Source organism: Lygodium microphyllum, chromosome 28 (genome assembly GCF_053477565.2).
Source record: "Lygodium microphyllum isolate KBCC chromosome 28, Lygodium_microphyllum_v1.1.10, whole genome shotgun sequence".
NCBI lineage: Eukaryota > Viridiplantae > Streptophyta > Polypodiopsida > Schizaeales > Lygodiaceae > Lygodium > Lygodium microphyllum.
This window is the reverse complement of record NC_141162.1, coordinates 59150716-59178322: the sequence shown is the minus strand read 5'-3', so window position 1 is coordinate 59178322 and position 27607 is coordinate 59150716. Positions and strand designations below refer to the sequence as shown.

At 45.2% G+C, this 27607-nt stretch overlaps 1 protein-coding gene across 5 annotated transcripts in view; it reads right to left on the bottom strand.

The window, feature by feature from the left end:
• The window catches only part of LOC148011501 (histone acetyltransferase GCN5-like), a 108781-nt gene that overhangs the window by 9252 nt on the left and 71922 nt on the right, over window positions 1-27607 (bottom strand). For 4 of the 5 annotated variants that reach the window (XR_015689300.1, XR_015689301.1, XR_015689302.1 and 1 more), the window contains exons 8-9: window positions 23310-23378; window positions 21480-21668 (exon numbers count right to left, since the gene is read on the bottom strand). Coding sequence is in view for 1 of the 5 variants with exons in the window: in XM_087670174.1 (XP_087526300.1) it covers window positions 21480-21668; window positions 23310-23378 (258 nt within the window). In the remaining 4 variants the exon portion in view is untranslated. The remainder of the gene's footprint in view (window positions 1-21479; window positions 21669-23309; window positions 23379-27607) is intronic. The other variant, XR_015689303.1, reaches the window with a different exon arrangement.

Genomic DNA, 27607 nt, shown 5'->3' with positions numbered 1-27607 from the left:
GTATTGAGGATAACAAAGTCAAGGATCTAGCATAGGCTCAAGACCACAACTTCTAGGTCCCAAAATCCCCGAGATTCTAGCACTTGTTGTATGAAGTTCTACCAAGTGGTGAAATTTGAGCCGTTGAAATGAGCCTTATCGGTGAAGGCATTCTTGACCGTAGCAACAAGAGTGGTAGTGCTGTAAGAAGGATGATGTGGGTAGGGGGGATAGGGTGGGTAGAGTGGAGGAGTGAAGTACACTTGAAAATTAATCCGAAAGTACCCACCATGCATGCTGGAAGTGTGCACAATGGATCCAAGTGTGGGCATGGGCATGGTGAACGCCGTTGGGGGTCGAAAAGGTCTAGGCTTAAATCTGCTAGGGATTATCTTAGGAGGGCTCTCTAGAGCCTACAATGGGATTCAAGAGAGTAATTATTGAGGGACCCATTCCTTGATCCGCCATATGGATTTTTGGCTACACTATTAGACTAGGAAGAAGAATTGCACCTCATACACATGAATATGCAAGAACCAAGCACAAACTTTGATAGTCCCATACAGAGACAATATGCAAGTCATGCAACAAATCCTCCACTACTCGTGTGTTACATCCTTGGTCACAATGGTCATGAGGTTACTTAGTGCAAATGTACTAAGGGCACTTTATGCTTAAGGTAGCCAAGTTCTATTTATAGGATTCAAAGTCCTAATGAACACATCATTGTGTGATCACTACTCTTGGACTCTTGGTACATAGGCCAATATGTCTACACACTGGGATGGTGTGGACCAATGGTACGGGACACCAACTCTTGAAACATGGTCGTAATCTTGGTTGCTACTAGCTCTTGAGCTTGGGGGTGAGCCCATTTGGTTCTATGGCTAGGAGATGAGTCTAATATCCATTACCCATATGTTCGTGGATATACCTTGTGTTGTGCCTCATGTGCAAGTTGAATCTTAGGTGGGATGTTTCATTGGCATCAAAGTATTAACCTATTGTCTGCTGGAAGATTTGATGACGTGAACAAATGAAATGTTCGCTCATGGAACAATGATGGTTCATGCCTAACAACTCTACTTTCCTCTTGTTGAGGGCGGTATGGAACACCATAGCAAGAGGAGCCTACATAGGGGCACATGTCTAGGTTGGTGTTAAGGTATTGCTTGTGTACAAGCATCTTTGTTGGTGGTGACAATTGAAACCCAAGGAATCGCCACTTTGAGGCTATGGTAGACCATTGTCGATGATTGAAGCCTTCTAGCTCGGATTAGCATCAGTGGTGTTGCTAGTCTTAATGTTGGCGTAACTATTAACGTTAATATCAATATGAATACTGATGTTAAACATTGATGTTGAGAACCTAGGATGGTGGTGATGTCAGGGGGAGAAAATGTCATGACATGGAGAGAGAATATTGTGATGGGGAGAGAGAAAGAGGTGGGTGGCATGTTATTGGGAGGGGGAGAGAGAGAGAGAGAGAGAGAGAGAGAGAGAATATATGGATGGGCGGTGACAGGCTACATTCTATAACGATCAATGAGAAGAAACAGAGGTGGTGATAATTGTCTCCTAACAATTTGTCGCGATGAAACCGACCTATCTAAAGGCAGAGTGCAATCTCGATGGGATTGACACGATGGTTACAATCTGATGTTTAGGGCCTGACAATGTGTGGAACTACTAGCTTCCACCATCTGAACATAATGCGCTTGGGCCAACACATGGATTCTTCATGCTAGCAACACTGACCATTTCAATTCCTTGAGCATGACCGCCCCATCTACCAAGACCATGTCCAAGGAGACTGCACTGTAGCCGGATCAGAGTCATTATTACAAGGCACACCACCAGCCATATCAGTGGAGCAGTTAGGGACCACATTATAGCTAAGATCATGTGCAGATCTTGAGATCAGCCATAGCTTATAGTCTCCATTACAATTTCTGCAAATAGTTCTGTCAAATTAGGTTTTCCTTTACTTTCTACCAATTTGGACAATACTAGACATTGTTCTATGCTAGCATATCCCCATCGTATAGTTATTCTCAACATTGTGTCATAGGCCACTTACTCTTACGTAGATGTTAATATATCTTTCTATCTTCTTTCTCTCTTCTTTTTTTTTTTGATTAAGTAGTAAATATTTACATCAGACCATCAGGTCAGCATTCTCTATATATCTCTTACTTTCCATTACATCAAACCATCAGGTCATCAGAGAAACTCTCTCAGCATACTCTGTCTCTCTCACTCTCTCTATAACTAATATTAACATGAGGCCTACAAGCTCATAGAACAACTAGAACCACCTATTACATGAACGGTACTAATAGATCACAGAAGGAACAACTGGAGTAGAGCGAACAATCGCTAGCCAGGGAGCAGCAATATCTGGAAGAACCAGGTCTGCTGACATCATAGAGGAGATTTCCCATAACGCTAGTCCACACACACGGGTCACATGGCCATGGATGCCCGTTGTTGAATAAAAAATAAAGGCATTGCGAGTACGCCATGTATGCCACAGGGCTGTCCATCTAAGGAAATGAAATAGGGAGGAACAATCTGAACTCAAAGAGGACATGGAGGACATATTTCCCATAATCCACGAACGAACCGATAGGCAGTGCTGAGTCACCGAGGACCACACACGGGAAATGAAATTCTAAATCTGCCGTGCAACAGGGCAGGAAACAAAGAGGTGAAGCAATGTCTCATCACACAGTGCAGAAAACACAATGCCCAGTAGAGATCTTTCGAGCATGAAGCACTTCTCCTGTTGGAAGGCCCCGAATGAGCAAGTGCCACATGAACACTTTTCCTTGATACCGGACTTTAGACTTCCAAAGCTGGATAAACCTTTCCGGCCACTTCTTTTTACTATCCCTACGATGCCATAACCTATTCACTTTTCCCATAACCCATCTCTTGGCGTCCACCATCTAATGATATATATGTTTAGCTGACCTTTTCTCAAAATCATTAGGAAGCACAAACATCCAGTCACACAAAGGATCCAATGGTTGTAACACACGCAAAGGAAAGAACCTCTAAAGACTGTCCTGTACAGACAACCAAATGTCCCTATATCCACAAGGCACCCTAAAGTACTAACGAATATGCCTAAAGGAATAAAGACGGAGCTGCCTAGGACTAACCCATCACTGACTATCTTCAAACCCAACCTAGCTTTCCGATTGAACTTGTCTCGCTGCAAATCTTTTTGTGGCCAATCCAATAACCTTGAGAAAGCCAGTATTCCTCCTTGTAGCGAGTTTTCCTCTTTACGAATATCCGGGGGACGCCAAACTGCAAAACGAAGCATCTCCTGCCAGGAAGCTATCAAGTGAGAAAGAAGAGAAGACTGGGAGACCTTCAAAGGCCTCGTAGAATTAAGCACATGCCACCAGGAAGCATAAATAACCATGCTACCATGAGAGATGCCAATCTTTTCTATGAAGAATTTGGCAATATCTGACCAAGGATGACACTGAATACATAGACTCTGCAACAGGGATAGTCTCAAAGCGGCCATATGCAAATTAACATCTAGCAAAGTTGTACCCCCCATCCTTTTCGGAGTGGTCACATGCTGCCATGAGATCCATACCTGCCCCAAACGATTGCCTTTCTTTTTCTAAAGCATAAATCTGATAGGCTGAACCAAATCCAAAATGGACTTCTTAGTCCAAGGAAGCAATGGCAAAAAGAATGAGATCATACTGATCATAATGCATTGAGCCACTTTTAGTCTAACATGTAGTGGCCAACTCTGAGATTTCCAATACCTGAACCTGTCATGAATTCGAGAGGCCATCCAATCCAGCAAGGCAAAGGAGCAACCTCCACACCAATAGAATATCCCGAGTGTCTGGTTATATTATCCCTTGTGATCACAATTCCATTCCAGCCCAAGGCCTGTAGATCATCCTCCGTACGAGAGAGAAGGGTGGATTTCTGAGTATTAATGTGAAGACCGGATACCAAAGCAAAAAGATTCCAGGCCACCATTGTCCGATTAACATTAATACGATCTGCCTTAAGGAACATAAAAGAATCATCTGCCAAAGATTGCCCACCAGTTGGTCACCGCTAGGAAGAGATAGGCAAACTAACTCACCTTCAACTGCCATCTTATCCAATAATGAGAGCATGGGGTGAGTTACCAAAGCAAACAGCAAAGGGCTAAGAGGATAGCCTTGCCAAAGGGACCAAGACAAGGCAATTTCCTCTGTAATCCCTCCATTACGAGCAATACGGGCCACAACACCCTGACTAATGGTATCAACTAAAAAATCCATACGGGGCCCAAAACCCATTGTAGACATCAATTGCCGCAAAAAAGACCAGTTGACATGATCAAATACCTTCTCAATATCCAGCTGAAGCATAACAACGTGCTGGCTAGAAGCTTTGGCATAATCAATTCCGAGCTGAACATTCAAAATGTTGTGCATTATATTCCGACCTTTAATAAAACCATATTGACGTGGATGAATGAGATGCAGAAAAACTTTCTGCAATTTGTTGGCAATAATTTTAGAGAAGCTTTTATATAGCGATCCCATAACAAAAATGGGTCTCCATTGTTTCAAAGAGGTCGGAGAAGGAACCTTGGGCAACAACTTGATGACAGCAATCTTCCAATCCGAAGGCATCATACCAGAGTTCCACACCTGCTGACGCAAGTGAGTCAATGGGTCCTTAAGCAACTGCGCATGGGCGGAAAACAACACTTCTTCCACTTCACCTTCAGAAATATCAGCCTCCATTAAATTAACCAATTTTGGTTTGACCTGATTACTAACCAAGTCACAAATACATGTTCGAGTAGAGAGAATAGCATCGGAAAGAATCTCTTGCGGACCCAACAGGGCCCTATAAAAGTCAATAGTCATCTTAATAATAGAGGCAAGATTGGTCACCATATCACCTTGCCCATCCTTTAAGCGCACAATATTTTCCCGGGCATATTTCTGATGTGGACGAGCAAAAAATTGATGAGTTTGACAGTTATTATCATATAAAGCTTCAGCTCTGGACAACAGTTTGAATTTTGCATATTCCTCTTCTTGAAGAGATTGGATCCCGCCTTTGAGCCATTCAATGCATGTGAGCAAGCCATCATTGAAATCCCCAGTTTGACACAGAGACAAGGAATGAGCTAATAAAGATTGAGCATGCTGCAATTCAGCTCGAAATGAGGAAGCATGCTGAATACCATATTGTTGGGATAACGCACACGCATTATCCCTAAAGACTGCCCATGCTTCCATCCCTATAGATAGAACCCTTGAGCTAAAAGAGACTATCAATTGCTGAACGCCTTCCAAAAACTGATTTTGCTGCAAAAAAGATTGATTTAACCGAAGTGGCAAGTGGGCTAGGAGAGCCTTAAATGCATCAACAGGTCTGTGGCTCATTTCTAGGACGAAAGGGTAATGATTTGACAAAACATGTTGTTCCATGCGCATATCGATGACTGCAGGAAGAAAAGAGTCATTTTGACAGATACATATCTTATCCGATTTGGCCCAAGTATTTAGATGCTGAAAAGAACAGTAAGTGTATCCAGCTTGTGATGGATGCATCCACGACCACATGTCTATTCCAAAGATGCCACTCCAAGAGCGTCCCAAGCCTGTCTCTTAGGGCCATCCATAACTGAATGCGGAGAGGTTGCCAAATTTGCAGAAACACATGCATTAAAATCGCCCATAATAAAACCTTGACGAGCCATGGCAAGGCATTGCAGGTCTTCCCAAAGCTGACGACGTTTCCTTGCATTAGAAGGAGCATATACACCCACTATCCACAAAACCTCACCCTCATTAATGATTTCAAGAATAAAAAATCGGCCACGAGGGTCCTAAGACACCAATAATGGTTATAGGGAGAATTTGACAGCCAACATAACTCCCGATCTGAGCGAGGACGACCACTAAAGAAAACTGCATAATCCTTATATACATATGAAGATCCGGCCAAAGCGTGCTGTTTATGCTCCACAGCACAAAAAACATTCCATTTTCCAACTAGCACCACTTTCCACAATCGATACTGCTTTTTGCCTGAAGAAATACCTTTTACATTCCACAAAGCAATTTTCATGAGGAATCACAGATGAGAAGAATTACTGAGCCGCAGCTTTCCCTTTCCCTTTTACATCAATAGCCTTGGCAGCCTAGAATCTCTCCATTTCACCTCGAATAACATCAACAAGATCTGCCCTCTGCAAGCCGGCAATGGAAGCATGGGAAGGGAAGTGCTGTTGCGGGGAGCAAAAAACATCCCGAGGGGGCACAAGCCTCCCATGCACATTGAAGCGCAGAGCAGAATCAAAAGGCCTTTTATCTTCTACTGCCGGAGCATGCGAAGATTGGGGTTTCATATAAAACCCCCTTCCTCTACGTTGAAAGGTTTGAGTGATTGGGGGCGACGGAGGATGGACAAGAGTGATTGGGGGCGACGGAGGATGGACAAGAGTGGAGTGAGAATCTTGTCTTGCATTACGATGAACCACAGTGACCCAAGAATCCTCCTGAAGAGGCAAATTCTGCCCACCCGCAAGTGAAGCACATTCCCCATCACCATGAGAAATGTCCTTCTTGCCTTCATTGCGAGCATGTTGGGAAAACTGCTCAAAATCCGCCACGGGATTTTGATTCGTCTGCTGAGGGAGGTGGTCTTGCATTTCCATATCTGGGTCTATAGGGCAATTCCCTACCTCCATATTTTTGTCACATTCCGAAATGAAATGGCCCAACTCGCCACATCTGAAATAGTGAACTGCAAAAGTACCCCATTTCAACTAATACACCAATGTTTGTAACCTTAGAACCTCAAAACGAATCTTCGTCGGGCGAGGTTTTCCTGTATTCCAAAGCATACATGCCCTATTCCGATTGCGGGAAGTGAGTCGGGGTTCTTCCACCAAAACCTCCCCAATGGTTCTCAAAACCAAAGGGAGGAGACGCCAAAGATGCGCAAGGAAATCCACCACCTCTACCCAAATTGGACATGCCTGTCTCAAGACCTCCTGAAACTCGGCCATGGGCCTCCAAGAGAGCACATGAACTAGTTGCCCATCCATAAACAAAGGAATGCGTTGCATAAACGGAGCCCATACTCCTGTAGAGCGAAAAAGAACCTCAAAAAACCCCTTTGGGCCATCATAAATCTCTTCCACAAGGGGAACCTACATACGCCCTAAAACATCTTCGCAGCACTGTTCAAAATTGAAGCATAGACTGCAGCCAAGCACGAATTCTGGTGATCAAATTAGTCCTTCCAGTAAAATAAAATATGATTGCCCCCTCATGGAAAGTAGCTATCTGTTGTAAAACCAGGTCGGTTCCTATGACTGCAGCTACTCGATTCCCATCCGGTATTGCGTTAGCTTTATCCTCATTACAATGGACATAATCTAACATAAGATGATTGGCAGTGACCAACATGAATTGTAAAGATCCATCCGGCTGTGAACACAAATTATGAACCTCTAGCTGAGACGAATTCAGGCCCAAGACCGGTTCCGTCATCCTATGACGTTTTTGCATCTCTTCACTATCCTGCAACGGCCCGAGTTCATCAGCCGAGGAATCACCATCTAGATCGGCAAAGTCTGTCATTCCCTTGCCCAATCTGCTGATTGAGAAAGGCCATATGGATGCCATTCGATTCTTGCACATTTGCCATAGCAGAACCAGATTCTGAACACAAAATTCTCTCTCGCTCTCTCGCACACTGTTTCACTGTACAGGGGCAGGTCTGCTCTCTTTGTCAGTGCACAGAGGCAGATTGCACGTGTAATAATGTCTAGTCCACAGGCCCTGGATAAGGGCACTCAGAGGATGCGCAGTTGATTGCTTGGACAACAGGTCAGTTACTACATGGGTGCATGAAGGCTGACCCCGCCGAGGCGAGGCAGAGCTGTCCCTTCTCCTACGCAAGGATTGTGCCTGAGGAGCAGATGTGGGCTCCAAACGAAACTTTGATCCCATAGCAGAAATTGTTGCAACAGAGGACAGGCGTGCAGGGGCAGGGCTTGCAGAAGGCTGGACCAAGCAAAAGCACAGCAACACGTGATCAATTAGATCAGGCGCACCTTTTATTCGGCAATGACAGTAGCAGGCGAGGTCACTGCAGCGAGGCTCCTCTCCGGATCTGAGCGAGCACGAGCACGAGGACGGTCAAATGTGGAGGACGTCTGCAGCATGGCCGAATGTTACGGGGCTGGAGATCAGTGCCTGAAGTCGCAGGTCTTTCCAATAGACCACATAGGTCCACGCAACGATAGGGAGGTCCTCACGACAACAGGGACTCGCAGAACAGACAGGCGACGCTAGGAGACCGTGCATAGGCGACAGCAACCTTCGGCTTTCTCCATCGTTCTCTCTCCACTCTCTCATATATTCTCTCTCTCTCTCTCTCTCTCTCTCTCTCTCTCTCTCTCTCTCTCTCTCTCTCTCTCTCTCTCTCTCTCTCTCTCGTGAAGATAATTAAATTAAATGGCAATATTTACATCAAGTCATTAGGTCAGCCAAGAAAAACATAAAACAAATAGAAACCAAGCCGAAAGGCCTCTAAGACCATAACACACAAATATCACACAAAAAGGACAGCTGGAGTGAAACAAACAATATCCAACCAACGAGTAGCAATGTCAAGAAGAACTAGATCAACTGAAACTATAGAGGAGATATGCCATAACGATAAACCACAAACATGGGCCACATGACCATGGATACTGGAGGTAGAGTAAAAAATGAAGGCATTTCGAGCACATCAAATATGCCACAGAGCTATCCAACTAAGGAAATGGAAAAGGGAGGAATGATTTGATGCAAGGCGAACATAGAAGGCATCCTTCCCATAATCCACAAACGAGCTGACATCCGCTGCTGAGTCACTAAGAACCACATGCAAGAAACGAAACTCAAAATCTATTGGGCAATAGGGCTAGAGACGAAGAGAAGAAGCAATGTCTCATCACATGTAGTGCAAAATACACAACCATGCAAGCACGCAAAACAATCCCAGTCGAAAGACCCCCAATAACCAACCTCCATATGAAAACTTTATTAGCAGTCATGTTTGTCATGCCTTGTCTCCTCCCTGTGAGCCTCAGTCTAAGTCAGACGAGAACTTTAGGAGCTGTGACTTGTCTATCACTTCTTTTGACAGAGAAGGTAGCTTATTCTAGAGCACTCGATTGATTGCATTTCCTTCTCCAATCGCGATTTTATGTGCATTTCCTGGGGCAGTTTCTGCATTCTTCAACCTGCCTCACCTTCGAACATTGTCCACCCTTTCCACGATTATTTGGAGCTTTTTAGGCATTTTACCAGCATTAAATGCTGGTCATCCATATTTTTGGCCCCAAAATTCAAGTTGTCATGTTTTTGAGATTTTTCGCAATTAATAGCCATTTCCCACTTGGCGGTCAATTAGAATATAATCTTCCCTCATTCCTTGGCAAGTGCACACTCCAACTCCATCATCTTCCTCCGTCTTCGGTGCTGCCATTATCATTAGCCCGATTTGGTGCCCTCACTAATGCAGTGGGCTGCGTGCAAAGACTAATCAGTCCTCCTTTTGTATTCAACATACGTTCCTTGTTCAATGCAAGTTTCTTTTCTTCTTCTCTTGTAGATTGTCTCTCTCTTCCTTTGTCTTCAAGTTCCTTCTTCCATTGCGCACTCTCACATGGTATAAGAGCATGGTACTTGACAACAACACAAACTTCGTGAGGCCATCCATATCTGCATTTGCTGAGAACGCAAGCTACTAGTAGCTAGTGACTGCATCTGGTGCTCAAGCATCATCATCAAGAGCCTATTGGGTGGAGGTGACTGTTTGTTGGCTAGGCGACTACCTTCTACAATCAAAAGCAATCTTTGAGGAGCAAGTGACAGCATTCACAACAGCGTTTTGGTGCTTCTGCATCCTTCATGAGCAATCGACACTATTTTTTGCCTGAGGTGGACCTTCTACATCGAGATCTATGTATCCTGTAGCCAATTCCTCCTATCTTGGGGTTGTCCATAGCCAAACACAACTTTCTGTGGGAGTTTTGCAGATATATACGAAGATGTCTTACCACCAGTTCTTCGCTGACTCTAAAGGATAAGGTCTCCCTTCCTTACTTTGAGAGACGGAGAGATTTTCGTGCTAGTTCATGTGACGATCAAAGGTCACCTAGCTCATTTGTATGAGATCCCTCTCCTCCCTGCTCTCTCCATGTTTCATAGAAGGCTCGTTCTTTGGGCCTTCATATGCCTTCCATGGCGCCCTCTATACACGTGCCCATATTCCTTTTTTTGCCCAAAGAAAATTGGCTTGATGGTTCCAACTACTTGCTTTGGTCGTGTAAGATGAAGAGTATCCTTGATATGTTTGATCTTTGGGAGTTTGTTACCCACCCTATTTCTCGTCCAGTGGAGGATCCCATCATTGGAACATCAATGGATTGTGCGGCCTTATGGGATTGGCTCAACTCAAGAGCTCGATTTTTCCTCTATATGAGCTTATAAGATTATGTCCTAGTGCATGTGCGCAAGTTGCGTAAAGCAGCGGAAGTGTGGACAAAGCTTGCTTCTTTGTACCATCAAAAGACATTTGCCCATCATATTACTCTCGAGAAGCAATTACGAATGCTCTATGTTGATGATTCTTCTTCCATGAAGGATCATATCAACAGGTTGGACGACATGAGAAATGAGCTTGCATCCCTTGGCAGGATGATATCTTCAGAGGATATGGCCATGATTCTTTTGACTCAGCTGCCATCTCCCTAGTTTGATGCCTTCTACACTAGCCTTCTTACATCGAGGACCCATGAGAAGCTTCTATGGGAGACGCTTGTCCTACTTGTTTTGGAGCATGATGAGCATGCCAAAGAGGTAGCAAGTGGATCCACCTCCACCAAAGCATTTGTTGCAGGTTCGGGAGGGGGACGCAAAAGAAAGGGAAGTCACACGCTAAAAGACAAGTGAGTTCTTTAGATTCTAACTCCGACTCACAGAAGTCTAGATGCCCATATTGTGGGAAGGAAACACATCAAGAGAAGAAATGTTGGAAGAAGTACCCTCACCTTCATCCGGGAGCAACGGATGGAGCTAAAACATCCAAGCCTTCTACCTCTACTCCGACAATTACGCATGAGTCAGTGTTCTTTCATATTGTTGACTTGGAGGAGCCTTCTATTACGGTTGCCTCATCTTCTGAGGCCTTGGTTGGCTGATAGTGGAGCTTCTAGTCATGTGACTCCATGAGGTGATTTGTTGCAAGATCTATGCCCTTCTAAGGGTTCAATCACTATTGGTGACATTGTTTCGGTGCCTATTTGTGGTGTTGGCACTTTGCCTTTATTTCCTGACTGTGCGTTGAGCTCCCTTTCACAAGCTCTTTATGTTCTAGACCTTGGCTTTCCACTCCTCTTAGTTTATGGCCTTACAAGGCTTTTTACCCAAGTTGTCTTCACCGAGCAAGACGTTTGTTTCGATAATTCTTCTATAGGGGCTGTTATTGGGATAGGTTGGCAAGAGAGCGGGCTTTATAGGCTTGATTCCCCTTCTGTTATACAGGGTCCTCCGAGGCAATTGTCTATTGCTACACCCGTTCCTGCTTCTGCACCCTCTTTTCCATAGGTTCCTTCAGTTCCCCCACCCTCTCCTTCAGTGGTTCCCTCGTACCCCCCTTCCCTTTCAGAGGGGGATGATCTCGATGATGCAGTTGTGGATTTCTTGGCCCCTAGTATTTCAAAGGGGGTTTTGCACAATCATGAGGAGCTTCTTCATCGGCAATCTTCATCGACAGACTTCATCGACATTCACATTTCTCTTGTCACCCCAATATCCATTTCTCCCTTGGCCTTCTGGCACATCCAAGATCTGAGAGGGGGTGTTAGTAGTCATGTTTGTCATGCCTTGTCATCTCTTGCCTGTGAGCCTCAATCTGAGTCAGACAAGGACTCTAGAAGCTCTGACCTGTCCATCACCTGTTTTAACGCAGGAGGTAGCTCATTCTAGAGCACTTAGTTTATTGCATTTCGGTGCATTTTCTCCTCCAGTCAAGATTTTAAGTGCATTTCCTAGGGCAATTTCTGCATTCTTTAGCCTGCCTCACATGCCGGACATTGTGCACCCTTTTCAAGATTTTTCTAAGCCTTTCTGGCATTTTCACTAGCATTAAATTCTGGCTGGCCATATTTTTGGCCCAAATTTCAAGTCAGCTAGTTTTTTGGAATTTTTGGCTATTTTTAGCCATTTCCCACTTGGCAGGCAATTAGAATTTAGTCTTCCCTTCTTCCTTGGCATGTGCACACTCCAACTCCGTCATCTTCCTCTGTCTTCCCGTCTTTGGTACTGCCATCATCATTGGTCTGATTTGGTGCCCTCACTGACGTTGTGGGCTGGGCGCATGGACTTATAAATCCTCCTGTATTCAGCATTTGTTCCTTGTTGAGTGCAGGTTTCTTTTCTTCTTCTCTTGCAGATTGTCTCTCTCTTCCTCTGTGTTCAAGTTCCTTCTTCTGTTGCGCACTCTCACAAACTTTACTCTAATAAGGAATCATAGACTTCTAGAGTTAGAGAAATCTTACCTGCCACTTCTTTTTGTTGTCCCCAATATGCCATATTTTGTTGGCCTTTTCAATGACCCATCTCTGATTAGTTAACTTTTCTCGAAATCATCATGTAGCACAAACATCCAATCCTGCCAAGAAGACAAGGGCTGTAAAGCACGCAATGGATAGTACCTCAGAAGCTGCTCCTATAAGAGTGACCAAATGTCATGAAAGCCATGAGGCACCCAAAAGTACTAACGAATGCGCCGAAATGAATAAAGATGAGTTTGCCCAAGAATGACACCATCACAGACTGTTTGCAACCCGAAGCCAGCCATCCGATTAAACTTATCTCAATGCAATCCTCATCCGCCATCCTGTACACCTCTCGCCATGCCCTAATGATATGAGCCGCATCAGCCTCCCACCTGACCCACTGGATGTGGGGGCACTCGCCAATCTGTGCCCCTTCCAGATCTTTGACCTTAGGGTTCCAGATCACTGACTGATGTCCTCCTGGCAGCCTCACAGGTTTAGATTAGGGCCTTACGGAGACCCTACCACACGTGGAGTAAGCTGCGTAGGAAAGGTGATCTGGGGGGGGATGGAGGTGATCTAGGCTAACGTGAAGATCCATCTCAAGGACGACCTCCACTCACCGCCAAGCCTTGGTCTACAATCGTGAAGACCCTCTTGCACTAAAACCTACTAGGTCTATGCGCTTGGTGTGAGGCCGCGAACAACTAGCTTGCCCAAGAGGGCAATACTCTGATACTCTAGGTCTATAATCCCAATCCCTTCCTCTAACCGATCTTGTATGATCGTCACCCACACCACCTTGGCCCTGGAATCCCTAGAGCCATCTGACCCTGACCAAAGGAAGTTCCGCACTAGGCGGCGAAGCTGTACTACGCAGGATGAGGAGAAGCACCAACATGAGGCGATGTACCAAGCCGTCGCTAAGAGGACCTGTTTAGCCACTAGGGCTCGGTCTCCACCTTCATCAGTATCTTATAGGACATGTTTAACCACTAGGAAAGCTCCAACCGGTCTCTCCCTTTGGGGAGAAGGCTGATAAGGCCTGTCAAAAGACTCCCAAGCATCTGTCCTGAAGTGAAGATCTCCTGGAAGGCTATCAGTAGGGGGTCCTTCACCACTTCCCAGTAGGTAGTGAAGAAGGCCTTAGAGAGGCCATCCTCACCCAGGCATTTCTGTTCGTCCTATGTATGGAAAGCGTCCTCTAGTTCCTTCTTTGTAAAGGGGGCTAGGAGGGAGCCATCCTCTGAGACGAGGGACAGGATGTGATCCTAGACCTGCTGTCTACATCGCTGCTCTCTAGCTGAGGCTGTCTCCTACTAGAACAAGCGACTGTAGTAGTTGGTGGTGATTTTCATCACCTTGTCTGGGCTAGAACAAGTCCTCCCCAACTAATCTCGAAGGTTGTGTATCTGCTCTCTTGAGAAGTGAGACTACTGCACCTGGAAAAACTCCATGCATATCGTATCTCCCTTCCGTGCCCAGAAAGCTGCTGAGGTGCGGAAAGAGAATTGCGAGTGCTTGTCCTCTAGGCTAGCAATCGCTGCCCGCACACAAACCTTCTATGCGTGGAGGGTGGGATCCCGTGGTGCCTCCTGTAATAATCTCTGCGCGGCTGCAAGGTCCCGCCGCAGTGCTCTCTCCTCCTCCCAGCTTTGCTACCTAGCCTGTATGGCTGCCTCTTGGCAGATTATGCTCAACTCAGCTAGGCCCTCTACAACCTCTTTGTGATCCGATCCTTCTTGCCCCAATCCTTGGTCCAAAACTGCTCTATCTGTCCCATCACCTCCTCCCTCCTATAGATGGAGTCAGGGATCCGAAAGAATCCTGTGTCTAGGGCAGATGCTGGGGGATCTAGTGTGAGGAGAACCACGCAATGATCGGACGTGGTGCCTGCCAACTGGCCAATCTGGCCTCCACGAGAACCTCCCCACTCTCCACATAAAACATGTCCAACCACTCCAACAAGACTCCACCTAGACGCTTGTATTTCCAAGAGAAGTCCAGCAACCTCTGCCTCCTATGGAAGGCAGGCTCTTTCGAGGCATGGTGTTCTCCTACTACTAGTAGAAAGACCTTCCATGCCTCCTACTCCTCCCCAACCATGTTGTGGTAGTTTCTGCCTCTTCCCTACTGGTCCTTCAAAGCTTCCAAGTTGTTGAAGTCTCCTCCAACGATCCAGGAGTCCACCTCTGGGAGTCTATCTGAGATCTCCACCCAGAACCTGCTGCGTACCCTAACCTCCATAGGGGCATAGACATTGAGGACTCCAAGGCACGAGTCCCCCATATCCAATCTGATCCATAGAACCCTCTGTCCCACTGTCGTCCCGTGGTCTCGTACACAAGCGGTGAGACTCGAGCCAATAGAGGTGCATACGCCTCCACTCCTGCCGTGGGCACCTATGGCGTGCTCCCAATAGATGCGCAAGCTGCTCGAGAGTACCTTCCCTACCCGCTGGGCCTCGGTGGGAGTAAGCTTGTGCTCCTTTAGAAGTAAGATGTCAATCTGTCCGACAAGGTTAGGCTATAGCTAGTGCAGAACAATCAACTTCTTGGAACCACGTGCTCCACTATGGTGGAGACTATTCACATTCAAGGATGCAAGGTGTAAGCTCATGGGAAAACCTGCGACTGACTGAACAGGCATCTGTTCGGTGTGGAGGCTGCTAATGAGGAGGAAAAACTATGGGGCATGCAAGTACACTTTGCCACAAGTCTAGACGGCGAACTCCAATCCTTGATCATGGCCCTCAGTCGAACCAAAGGGGTGATAGATGCTGAGAGTTGTGACTCTATACACCGGTAGAAATGGGCCGCCTATGCTAGGGGCCACTCGATCATATCCCTTGGAGCTCTCCACTGTGGGGAGGCTCAAAAGATCATGCTCAAGTGTGGTACCTCGGCTCCAACCCACTAGTTAATGTCCATCATGCAACCAAGCCACTGCTGTGCAAACAATGCTAGTCCTTCTTCTCCCATCCACTGGGAGATGTGGTCCGCCACCTGACTCTTCCACTCCTCAATCTGTGTCATTGTCCAATCCCCTAAGTGAGAGGACTGAAGGAAAAAAGTGTAGTGTGGTCCATCTAGTGGTGCTAGTAGATGGACCTTACCTCTCCTTGACTTACGAACCACAAAGATTCCCTCCTCTAGAGCTAGTGGAAACTCTCCGTGCTCCGCAACTCTCAAGTAGAACCATGGGCCACTGCGGAAGAACTCATGTGGGAACAACTATGCCTGTCTCAGGAAAGTGTGACGGATGGCAAGGGCAAATGAGCTAGTGGTAGTATGGGAGGAGAAACACTATTGGTGCGAGGAGGATATGGACGTCTGTGGCTCATCGCTACCTGGGGGAGGGGGGGGGGGGGGGGGGGGGTGTGTTTTTTAAGGGATCACCCGAAATGGGTGCGGATCAGCAGGGTGCTTTGTAGGAGGTGGTGGGAGGCAAGAGGATCGAGGGATGGTAGGAGGTACGTGGCGAGTGGCGCGGAAAGGGGGCTAGTGGCCCTAGAAGAGGAGTGTTGTGGGCCAGGGTCAATGGGGGGAGCTTGGGAGGGTATGGGGACTGTGGAATCTCAGGTGGGTAGTCTGTGGCGTGGGTGGTGGCTGTGGGGGATTGCGGTCTTGCTTGGTGGGATGGACAAGGAGGGGCTGCGGAGTGCATTGCCAAGGGGGCGTCGCTCGTCCTCCTGCTCCTTGCTTTTGGAGCTACGATTGAGAAGATGGCTGTGGCCCCCCTGCCGTTGCCCTCTCTGTTGTCTCTGATCCGTGTGAAGCCGTTAGCGCCCACCTACGGGGGGGGGGGGGGGGGGGGGGGGGGGGGGTTTTAAGGGATCACCCGAAATGGGTGCGGATCAGCGGGGTGCTTTGTAGGAGGTGGTGGGGGGCAAGAGGATCGAGGGATGGTCGGAGGTACGTGGCGAGTGGCGCGGAAAGGGGGCTGGTGGCCCTAGAAGAGGAGTGTTGTGGGCCAGGGTCAGTGGGGGGAGCTTGGGAGGGTATGGGGACTGTGGAATCTCAGGTGGGTAGTCTGTGGCGTGGGTGGTGGCTGTGGGGGATTGCGGTCTTGCTTGGTGGGATGGACAAGGAGGGGCTGCGGAGTGCATTGCCGAGGGGGCGTCGCTCGTCCTCCTGCTCCTTGCTTTTGGAGCTGCGATTGAGAAGATGGCTGTGGCCCCCCTGCCGTTGCCCTCTCTGTTGTCTCTGATCTGTGTGAAGCCGTTAGCGCCCACCTACCGGACTGTCGACGGAGCCCCCTAGGCTCCGAAACGTGTACAATCTGCTGCATGATGCCCAAAGTCATGGCAGCACAGGCATTGCCCTGGCTGTCTAGTCACAATGACCTACTGCCTAAAGAAATGACCTCCTGCCTCGATCTCCAGGAACTTTGGGATACTCTTTGTGTCTTTCACAGCCACTCGTAGCTTTGGGACTCCTGTAGTTGTCACTGCATCTGCGAAGGAGGTAGGGAGAACTCTCCCAAAGAGTCGTCCGAATTCCTCCACTAACTGGATGTACTCTACCGCCAGTTCGGGGAAAAGTAAAGTGGCTGGGTGTCTGAGAAGTCTGTTGTGGGGCACAAATGACTCCACAGTAAAGCCGCTATACCAGGGAACCATGTAGATGACCCCCTTTGTGGAGGCATAGGGCAAGCTCTCCACTAACTCACGAGCTGCACCCGCAGAGGTGAGTCGAACCATGAAGATCCCTCGGCCCATGAGGACTGCCTCCACAATCTGCGTTGTGCCAATGTGCAGCGCGGACAGGCGAAGGGTTAGTCAGGAGAAAAGTGACTGGGTGTCTGAGAAGTCTGTTGTGGGGCGCAAATGACTCCAGTAAAAAGCCGCTATACCAGGGAACCATGTAGATGACCCCCTTTGTGGAGACATAGGGCAAGCTCTCCACTAACTCACAAGCTGCACCCGTAGAGGTGAGTCGAACCATGAAGATCTCTCGGGCCATGAGGACTGCCTCCACAATCAGCGTTGTGCCAATGCTCAGCGCGGAAGGGCGAAGGGTTAGTTAGGGAGAGGGCGGACCAGCCGACCGGGGAGGGAAGACGCTAGCGCAGGTGAGCGGAAGAGAGAACCGATGCAGTCGACAGTTGAGACAGGGCAACTTTGCAAAATCTCTTGCTAGGATGCAATCAAATGAGAAATGAGCAACTTTAAGTCTCATATGAAGAGGCTAGCCTTGATAATTCCAGTACATAAACCGATCATGTATATAGGATGATATCCGATCAAGCAAGGCGGAAGGAGCTACATCCACACCAATAGGATAACCGAAGTGTCCAGTAATATCTCCTTTAGAAACCACAGTTCCTTGCTAACCCAAAGCTTGCAAATCACTCTCCGTACAAGTAATCGATGTAGATTTTGAGCATTAATATAAAGTCCCAAAGCTAAAGCAAAGAGATTCCAAGTAACCATTGCCCGATTCACATTAGTCCAATCAGCCTTGAGAAACATAAAGAAATCATCAGCCAAAGATTGACCCAAAAGTTGGGCACCACTAGGAAGAGACAAACCAATAATCTCGCCTTGATCAACTAGCTTATCCAACAAACAGAGCATTGGGCGAGTGACTAAGGTAAATGGAAAAGGACTAAGAGGACAGCCTTGTTGAATATAACAAGACAAGGCAATTTCATCAACGATTCCCCCCATTAAGTACATAACGTGCCACAACACCCTGACTTATGGTATCAACAAGAGAAGTCATGCAAGGACCAAAGCTCATGGCAGATATCAGATGTGGCAAGAAAGACCAACTAACATGATCAAATGCCTTTTTAAGATCAAGCTAAAGCATAACAACTTGCTGGCCAAAGGCTTCGGCATAATCAATCCCCATTTGAACATTCAAAATGTTATGCATGATATTCCATTCCTTAATGAAACCATATTGATGTGGATGAACCAAGTGCAGGAATACTTTCTACAATCTATTGGCAATGATTTTAAAAAAGATTTTATACAAAGAACCAATAACAGAAATGGGTCTCCACTGTTTCAAAGTAGTCGGAGAAGGAACCTTGGGCAACAACCGAATCACTGCAATCTTCCAATATAAAGGCATCAAACCAGAATTTCGGACTTGCTGACACAGGCGAGTTAATGGGTCCTTAAGCAACTCAACATGGGCTGAAAATAGCCCATCCCAACTAGGGCTTTTCCTACATGGTAAATGGGATAGCACATCCTCAACTTCAACCTCCATGATATCAATCTCCATCAAATCAATCCATTCAAGAATGATTACTAACTAAGTCACAAATGTATCGATAAGCAAAGAGAACATCAGAAAAATCTCCTTTATAATAGTCGATGCATATTTGAATGATGGAAATAGGTTCAGTAACCATATCACCTTGCTCATCCAACAAATACATAATATTTTCCCGAATGTATTTCTAGTGTAAACGAGCAAAGAACTGATGAGATTCACAGTTATGATCATGCAAAGCTTTCGCTCGGGCCAACAATTTGTATTTGACACATTCCTCCTCTTGAAGAGATTGAACTCTACATTTCAACCATTCAAGGCACACAACCTAGTCATCATCAGTAGTATCCTCTAACTAATACAAAGAGAATGAGTGAGTCAACAAAGTTTGTGAATGCTGCAATTCAGCTCAAAAAGAAGAAGCATGTTGAATACCATATTGCTGGGACAACGCACGTGCATTATACCTAAAAACAACCCATGCTTCCATACCCCCAAATAGAATCCTCAAGCTAAAAGAAGCAATCAATTGCTCGATACACTCCAAAAACTGATTTTGCAAGAGAAAAGATTGATTGAAATGCAAAGGCAAACGGGTAAGCAAAGCCTTTGGCATGAACCGGCCTATGAGTCAATTCGAAAACCAAAGGATAGTAGTCTGACAGGACATGTTGTCGCTCCACCTACATATCAATCATTGCTAGAAGAAAAGAATCGCTCTGACAAATGTATATCCTATCAAGCCTGGCCCAAGTATCTGGATGTTGAAGAGAGCAATAAGTATATCCAAATTGTGAAGGATGCATCCAAGTCCACTTGTCTTGTTTCAAAGACACAACTATCAATGCACCCCAAGCCTGACACTCAAGACCATCCATTACCGAGTGAGGTGAAGTTGCATGATCCGCTAATACGCATGCATTAAAATCACCCTTAACAAAACCTTGACGAGTTGTGGAAAAGCAGAGCAAGTCATCCCAAAGTTGATAATGTTCCCGAGTAGTAGAAGAAGCATCCATGTCCACCAGCCACAAAACCTTTCCCTCATATATGATTTCCAGCATCAAAAATTTGCCACAAGCATACTTAGAAACCAAGGAATGGTTGGAAGGAAGATAGAACAACCAACATAACTCTAGATTTATGTGGAAATTGTCCACTAAAAAACATTGTATTATTCTTATATGCATAAGAAGAACTTGCCAAAGCATGTTGTTTGTGCTCCACGGCACAAAAAATATCCCAATTACTAGCAAAAACAATTCTCTGCAACCAATATTGCTTACTACCATAAGAAATGCCTTTAACATTCCATAAAGAAAGTCTCATGATAAACAAAAAGAAAGAGAACTATTGAATCACCACTTTTCCTTTAATATCCATAGCTTTCGCAGCTTGAAATCTCTCCATCTCACTTCGGATCACATCCACAAGATCCGCCCTCTGCAAACTAGCAATGGAAGCACAAAAAGGGAATTGCTCTTGCTGAGAATGGAACATATCCCGAGGGGGCAAAAGCCTCCCACAGGCATCAAAGCGCAAAGCAAAATGAGAAGCACTTTTATTAACCATACCAACTGCAGGTACATGCGAAGATTAAGATTTCACATGTAAAAACCTCTACCTCTGTGTTGAAAAGTCTGAGTAATAGATTGAGGAGATAGGTGAATAAGAGTGGAACGAGATTCTTGTCGGGCATTGCGTCTAACCACAGTGACCCAAGAATCATCCTAAGGAGGTAGATCTCGACTAGTTGAATGCAACTCGCGCTCAATACCAACTTGGGAAACATCCTTATTTCCATTTTCATGTCCATGCAGGGCAAGAGGCACAAGAAGAGCAACATCTTGCTACTGAGTCAAAGGCTAGGGATCACACTCTTGCATATCCATGTCAAGGTCCAAAGAATACTACAAATCCTCAGGGGCTACTATCACATTCAAAAATAAAATGGCCCAATTGGCCACATCAAAAGTAGTGTCCAACAAATGTCCCCCATTTGACCTCAAAACGAATTTTAGTAGGCCGAGGTTTCCCAATGTCCCAAAGCATACAAGGCATGTTCCTATTACGGGAGGCCAAATGAGGCTCCACCAACATCTCATCGAGGGATCTCAAAACCAAAGGAAAAAGTCTCCAAATATGTACAGGAACACTAACCACCTCCACCCAAATTGGGCATGCCTGTCTAAGAAACTCTTGAAACTCAGCCATAGGCCTCCATGGGACCATATGGACCAACTGACCATGCAAAAACAAAGGAATGCATTGCATAATGCGAGCACACACATCCGGAGTATGAAAAAGAACCTCAAAAGACCACTTCGGTTCATCATAAATCTCTTCCACGAGAGGAGCTTGCACTTGCCCAAGAACATCATGACACGCATCCTCACTCACAAGCATGGATTGCAGCCAAACATGAATCTGAGCAATCAAAGCAGTCGTGCCCGTAAAATAAAGGATGGCGGCTGCCCTCTCATGAAAGGCAGCAATCTGCTGTAAAATTAGTCAGTTCCCATGATAGCAACCACATGATCCCCTTCCAATAAAGAGCTCGCTTTACCCTCATTAGCATGAACATAATCAGACATAAGATTGTTGGCAGTGGCAGGCATGAACTGGAAAGACTCATCAGCTTACGAGCAAGAAAATACCTTGCTGAGGCAAATCCGCAGCACACTCCGTTCATCAACTGATATCTTACGGCGTTTTTCCATCTCATCCCCTTCCATCAACTGACCAAAATCCTCAGCCAAAGATTCACCATCTGATCCAACCGATTCTTTCTCATCCCCATGCCCAATATGCTGGTCAAGAAAAGCCACATCCATACCAATTGATGCCTGCACATTAGCCATAATGAAAGCCCAACCTTTGTGAGTTCTGCGCAAAATAGTAGACATGACAAGCACTGCCTGAAGTAATGGCTGCAGATCTCCACTAGATTGGAGCTCAAATATGAAGGTCAAACTGTGAGTAACACATTGTCTATACATACACCCTAGGTCAGAAACAGGTCACTCTCACTGTACACAGCAGAAGAAGAGCAGAGCGCCATCACTGTACAAACACCCTGCTCAGAATCTGGTCTACATCCTGAATCTGTGTCTGCAATGTGCAAAAACGATATGTGCCAAGAGATTGGCGCCACAGTGCCAGCTGTCTGACAACCTACACAGGAGCACCAACGAACAAACTGAGTGGAGCAAAACAACGAGCAGCGGACAGTACTCTCTCTGTCTCGTGCAGGTCCACACGACGGCAGGGAAGTGGCACCTCTCTCTCTCTCCGCCTGCCCCCTTGGTTTCAAGCATGAATTGAATATTACTTTGTTGATGCAACAGTGCAGGTCTGAACTTACATTGTTTATTGGTTGTGCAAAGGTTAGGGTAAAACACTGAGATTGATGCATAAACACTACAGATGTGGCAGCTAAAAACATCAGAAATGTGCTTCATAAGTTTCTTTCAAGAGGGGGTAAAATAAGAAGTACATGCTTTCTTATAAAGGGTTTGATTACAATTTTAGACTAGGGAAGAGGATTTAAACCTCAATGGAACTTTCTCTTAAACACAAAAATTCCAATTGAGCATAAGTGATAATATATGAGTCAAAGTTTAGTCTTTAGACAAGCTATAGCATGATTCAGACCACAGACATCATGATTCATACATATCACACAAAGAAAATTGAAATGAACATGACACATAGCCCATGTGCAATGCAGAATGGGCCAACCTACAACATCACCATTCTCATTCCAGAACATCACGTGGAATGTGGAATGGGTCAAGCGGGAATGAGAGCTCATAGAAGAAGAAAGTGAAGGAAAAAGAGATTTAAGAGAGAGCACAAGAGGGAAAAAGAGGGTAAACATAGGAATGAAGAGTGAAGAACTTACAGGAGAGCCAAGAAGAGAGAGGAGAAAGCAGAATGGAAGATGAAGGCTGCAGCTTAGAAGAAGATAGGCTGAAGCAAACTGTTGCCCATGCATGTATAGAGCAATAGAAGGAGTCCCCCCAGCATCACACAGCATTTCAATGAAGTCATACTTCACTTCAAAAAGACAAAGAAAAACCACACATTTTTAAACTCTTGTAAACATTTCTTACTTTTAGAAAGGTTTCAAGGTTTCTAAACCAAAGAAACACGGATCTTTGCTACTATGAGCACAGACGCTTTGTCTCAATTAACACAAACTTTTAGACATGGGTATTTTGAAATTTGGACAGTCTCAATAAAAACTAAATCACTTTTCTTACTAACCAAACTTCTAATGTTCATATTTAAATGACACATTTCACACCAATCTCTTCATGATAACTGTAACTTTGCTGATACACATAGTTTTCACTCAAACATCTTGAACACAATCCCTTTACGTGTATACACACGCACACACACAAAATTTTGATTAAAGGACTTCCAAAATTTGAAGCTTTTAAAAAGCAAGTTAAAGTATGCACATGTGCATGAAAACCCACCTTAGGAATATCAAGTCCCGGATATACAACATGACAGTTTGATAGTTCTCTAATCTTTTCATCTATTGCCTGCATCATAAACATATCAAAATAAGTCACACCAATGAAACCCATTGTGTCTACTTGTAAGGTAGTTTCAAGCAATGATAAAGGAACCAGAAGAATAGCAAATACAAAAGACACTACATGACCTTTTTTGAAGGGTGTCTTTAAACATGGGGACAAAGAGAAAAAAGAAAGAAGAAAGAAGTGTATTGAAGTCTGCAAGAGGCCAAATTGAACTATGAGTAAAAAGATATATAAATCTAAAGCACAAGGAGCTCATATAAATCCCAAGTAGAATCAATAAAGCATGCCTTGAAAAAAAGAAAGCCAAAACATATTGCTAGGAACAGTAAACAACAACAAAAAAAGCTTACATCTGCTAGATATGGCAAGATTGATGAGTGTGGAACACAATAATCACAAGTGAAAGAGATGATGACCGTGACAAGGATGGCCAAAAGTGGGGGAGGCGAGGGGGCATGGAGGACCAAGACGGCATTAGAACATACATAATATAATTTTTTTTAAGTGAAATTAGAGAGAAAGAAAGAAAGAAAGTTATATTAACGTCTACAAAAGGCTAAATCAGCCTATGAGACCAGAATGTTACATCTAAAAAGTCAAGGAATTTTACCAAGTCCCAAAATAGTTCATCTAATCCTATGACTAACTATATGGAAAATAAACAATAAACAATACATAGTTGATAAGTACAAAATAATCTCTAAGCCAGATACGATGTGGAACTCCTTAAGAGGAACTATCATCCAAGATATCTCTCGTGGGTCTACCTAGCATAGAGAAGCTGAAGCAGTGAGGTATGCTCCCCCAATGATGTAGCATTCTCTATATCTACAAATGGTGCCTCCTTTCAGGGTGTGGACATTTCTAGGGTGGTTCTCTCTGCTGGAGCCACCAAACTATCAAATGAGGGCTCTATAGTGGAGGGAGTAGTCAATGTTCTGTAGAACTCTTATGAGTGTATGCTAGTGTGTGGCTCCATGCCTCTACCTTGGGTCTATAAAAGTGGAGGGAGTAGTCAATGTTTTGTAGAACTCTTATGAGTGTATGCTAGTGTGTGGCTCCATGCCTCTACCTTGGGTCTATAAAAGATGCTCTCTGTGATGTTGTAGCTCCAGTAAGAAGAGCTTGAGACATCCCTAATTCGGAAAATCCATCACCTTGGATAGTAGCCCAAATCTCTCTTTAAACAGGCAATGGAAGTGCCCTTTGATCTCATAATACCATAGACATCTCCATAAGTAGTGCTCCTCTATCTTTGACTTGAGTTGACACAGTCGGTAAATCCTCTCCTCCGGGGGAGGAGAGCTTGTGTTGTATCTACCTGTCTTGATTCGTAGTCGGTATGAGGATGCATGGAGCTATCCAATGGTGCATTGTACACCGTGAGAAAAGTGTGCATCCTTGTGTCTCAGGCAAATAACAAAACCATCAAAGGATAAGTGTAGAAAATGCTTCTGATAGAAAGCCATCTTCGTCCCCAGATCCTTGATAGGTGTCACCCATGTCCTAGCTATGTGTATTTGAATAATGTCCATCTTGATGATGTGGTTCAGCTCCTGTCAACTGAGCTCCAAGTGAGAGCAATCCAAGATATATACTGTACTAGTGAGAGGTGATCCATGTGTATTCATAACCATGTCGCAGTCCGAGCATACCAAAACTTGGTATCTCCCTATAATGCTAGCTATCTAGATAACTCTAGTGCAAGCCAAGAAAACTTGTGCATTGGCAAGTTTCATAGCCTATGCAAGAAAGTCATTGTGTGGAAAAGGGCCTCCGTCACTATGGGTGGTGCTCCGAACTCTGTTGCTTTGAGGCCTTACTCCGAATCATCTGTGAAATCATCAATACTAGTAGTCTCTCCATCTGCTTCCATCGCTCATATATCTCCTCTCCCCTGGGTAGTGGCTAATCCTGGGTGACTCACCTCATGTCTCCTCATGCCCGAGAGAGAGAGAGAGAGAGAGAGAGAGAGAGAGAGAGAGTTTTTGCTACTCAACTGGTGAAACCATTGACGACTATGTTTCAGCAGGTTTGGGAAACGGGGTTCACGCCTTCCTCATGGAAAGAAGGTCTTATCAAACTGCTTCCAAAAGTTCCTTCGCCGTCAATGTTGAAACATTGGAGACCAATTTCTTTAATGGATTCGATGTATAAAATTTTTTCCAAAGTGATGCCGAATCGGCTCCACAAGCATATTCTAGCCATTATGCATCCTCTTCAATATGGTTTCATTAAGGGCCGAAACATTTTGCATAATATCTTAAATGTGCAAATGGCTATTGACTATGCAAAGCACTCTAATCAGGAAGTGGTATTGATTCAATTGGACCTGGAAAAGGCTTTTGATTATTTAGACTAGTCTTTCATTGCAGAACTTATGTCTACTATGGGCTTTGGTACTCGGATGTCCCGCTTAATCTATACCATTAGTGATGCGGCTTCTTCGCGAGTTATGCTAAATAGCAATGTTACCGAGCCATTTGTCCTTGCACGCTCTGTGAGACAGGGTTGCCCTTTGAGTCCTCTCTTCTTTGCCCTTGTGACTCATCCAGTTCTTTCGATGTTATCTTCTATGGCAGTTTCGACTCAGTTGACTGGATTGTCTCTTTCTTTTGGACAGCACTTCATTAGTCAATCTTTGGCTGATGACAACTTTATGATTTTGCGTGCAGACAAGGATAATCTTCGCAAAGCATTAGATGTTTGGACGCGCTTTGGTCAGGTGTCTGGTCTTCATATCAATCCTTTCAAATCAGCCATTCTCAGTTGCACGGAGTCAAATTTACAGTCATTGGGCTGGCAAGGACTGGTTGTTCCCCGTGGTTCCATTGCCAGGCATCTTGGGTACCCTTTGGGAGTTGATGTTTGGCCAAAGCAACTACTATAGTGGATTTCACAAAAACTGGCAGCCAAGTTTCTGTATTGGAAGTCGTAGGCTTGGCCCTTCCATGTTCACCTTAAAGTGGCTCAGACAATTATGTTGCCAATGCTTATATATTTCTTGCCATTGCTGCCTTGGACTACTACTACTTTGAATGCTCTTACTACTCAGTACATTCGTTTCATGTTATGGAAGGACTCCTTGCATGCGAGCATTTCATGGATTTCTTGGTCGCATGCATGTACCCCCAAATGCATAGGTGGTGGAGCTATTTTGGATGCCGAAACTCATATGCTGGCACTTCGTTGGTCTCTTTTTCGTGCCATGTGCTTGGATCATCACCCGTGGGTCGTTATAGCCTGTTATTTTCTTGAGGATCACGGGCTTGTGCATGGTAATACTCAAATTCGGAACTCCTGGTGGCATGTTCTTAATGCAGACTCTCGGTTTTCTAGTCCTTCCTCATTCCTGCTTGCTCATTTGGTATGCTCTCGGAAATTGGTTCTCCAGAAGGCTCGATGGCATCCAACGAAGGACCGCTTACATACTAACTCTTTTCAACTGGAATTGTTGGCAGCCTCACGATTACTTTCTTGGGAAGGCAAATATGAGCTCAGACCAAAATTTAACCGCATGGCACGTTTGGGCTTGACTTCAGTTGTGCAGATGCCACCCTTGCCATTTGCAATGTGTTGATATCGTTTCCTGCAGCTAAGAGGCTTTTCAGAACCCCTCGTGGATACTGTGATTTATAGAAACAGCTTTTGCTAATGCTCCAGAGCAGACAACCGTTTCTTGCCCTTGCTTTGGATCCTTGGCAGGACTGGGACTTGCAGGTCGGTTGAATTTGGAAAAGGCCTCAGCTAACCAGGTGTATCATCTTCTGATTAAATATCATCAATGGCTGGTTACTAAAGCTAATATTGTATGGGGATTGCGTAAATATCAGTCATGGTGAAAGGCAACTGTGATGGAGGGTTGGTTGAACAAGACACCTTTCAAATGCAAGGTCTTTCTTTGGAGGGTGATGATTGGTGGTCTTCCTCTTGCTTCAGCCCTTTCCAAGCATCGAATCTCTAATGGCAATTGTTTATTTTGCACCGCCAGTGTGGAATCGGCCCGTCATCGATTTATTTCTTGCCCTCTCGCTAAGAATATCTGGTCACTCTTGTCAGCGGTTTGGCGAGCAGTGGTTGGTTTCTCACTAAGCCATTTTGATTGGGGTTTTTGTACGGCCCAAATACCCCACACGGGCACACTCGCATATGAAGATCTTGTTTCACTTTCTTAGATACTGGGGCTACTGGCACAATTGGACCACTCAGAATGCCTTTCTTTTTTATTC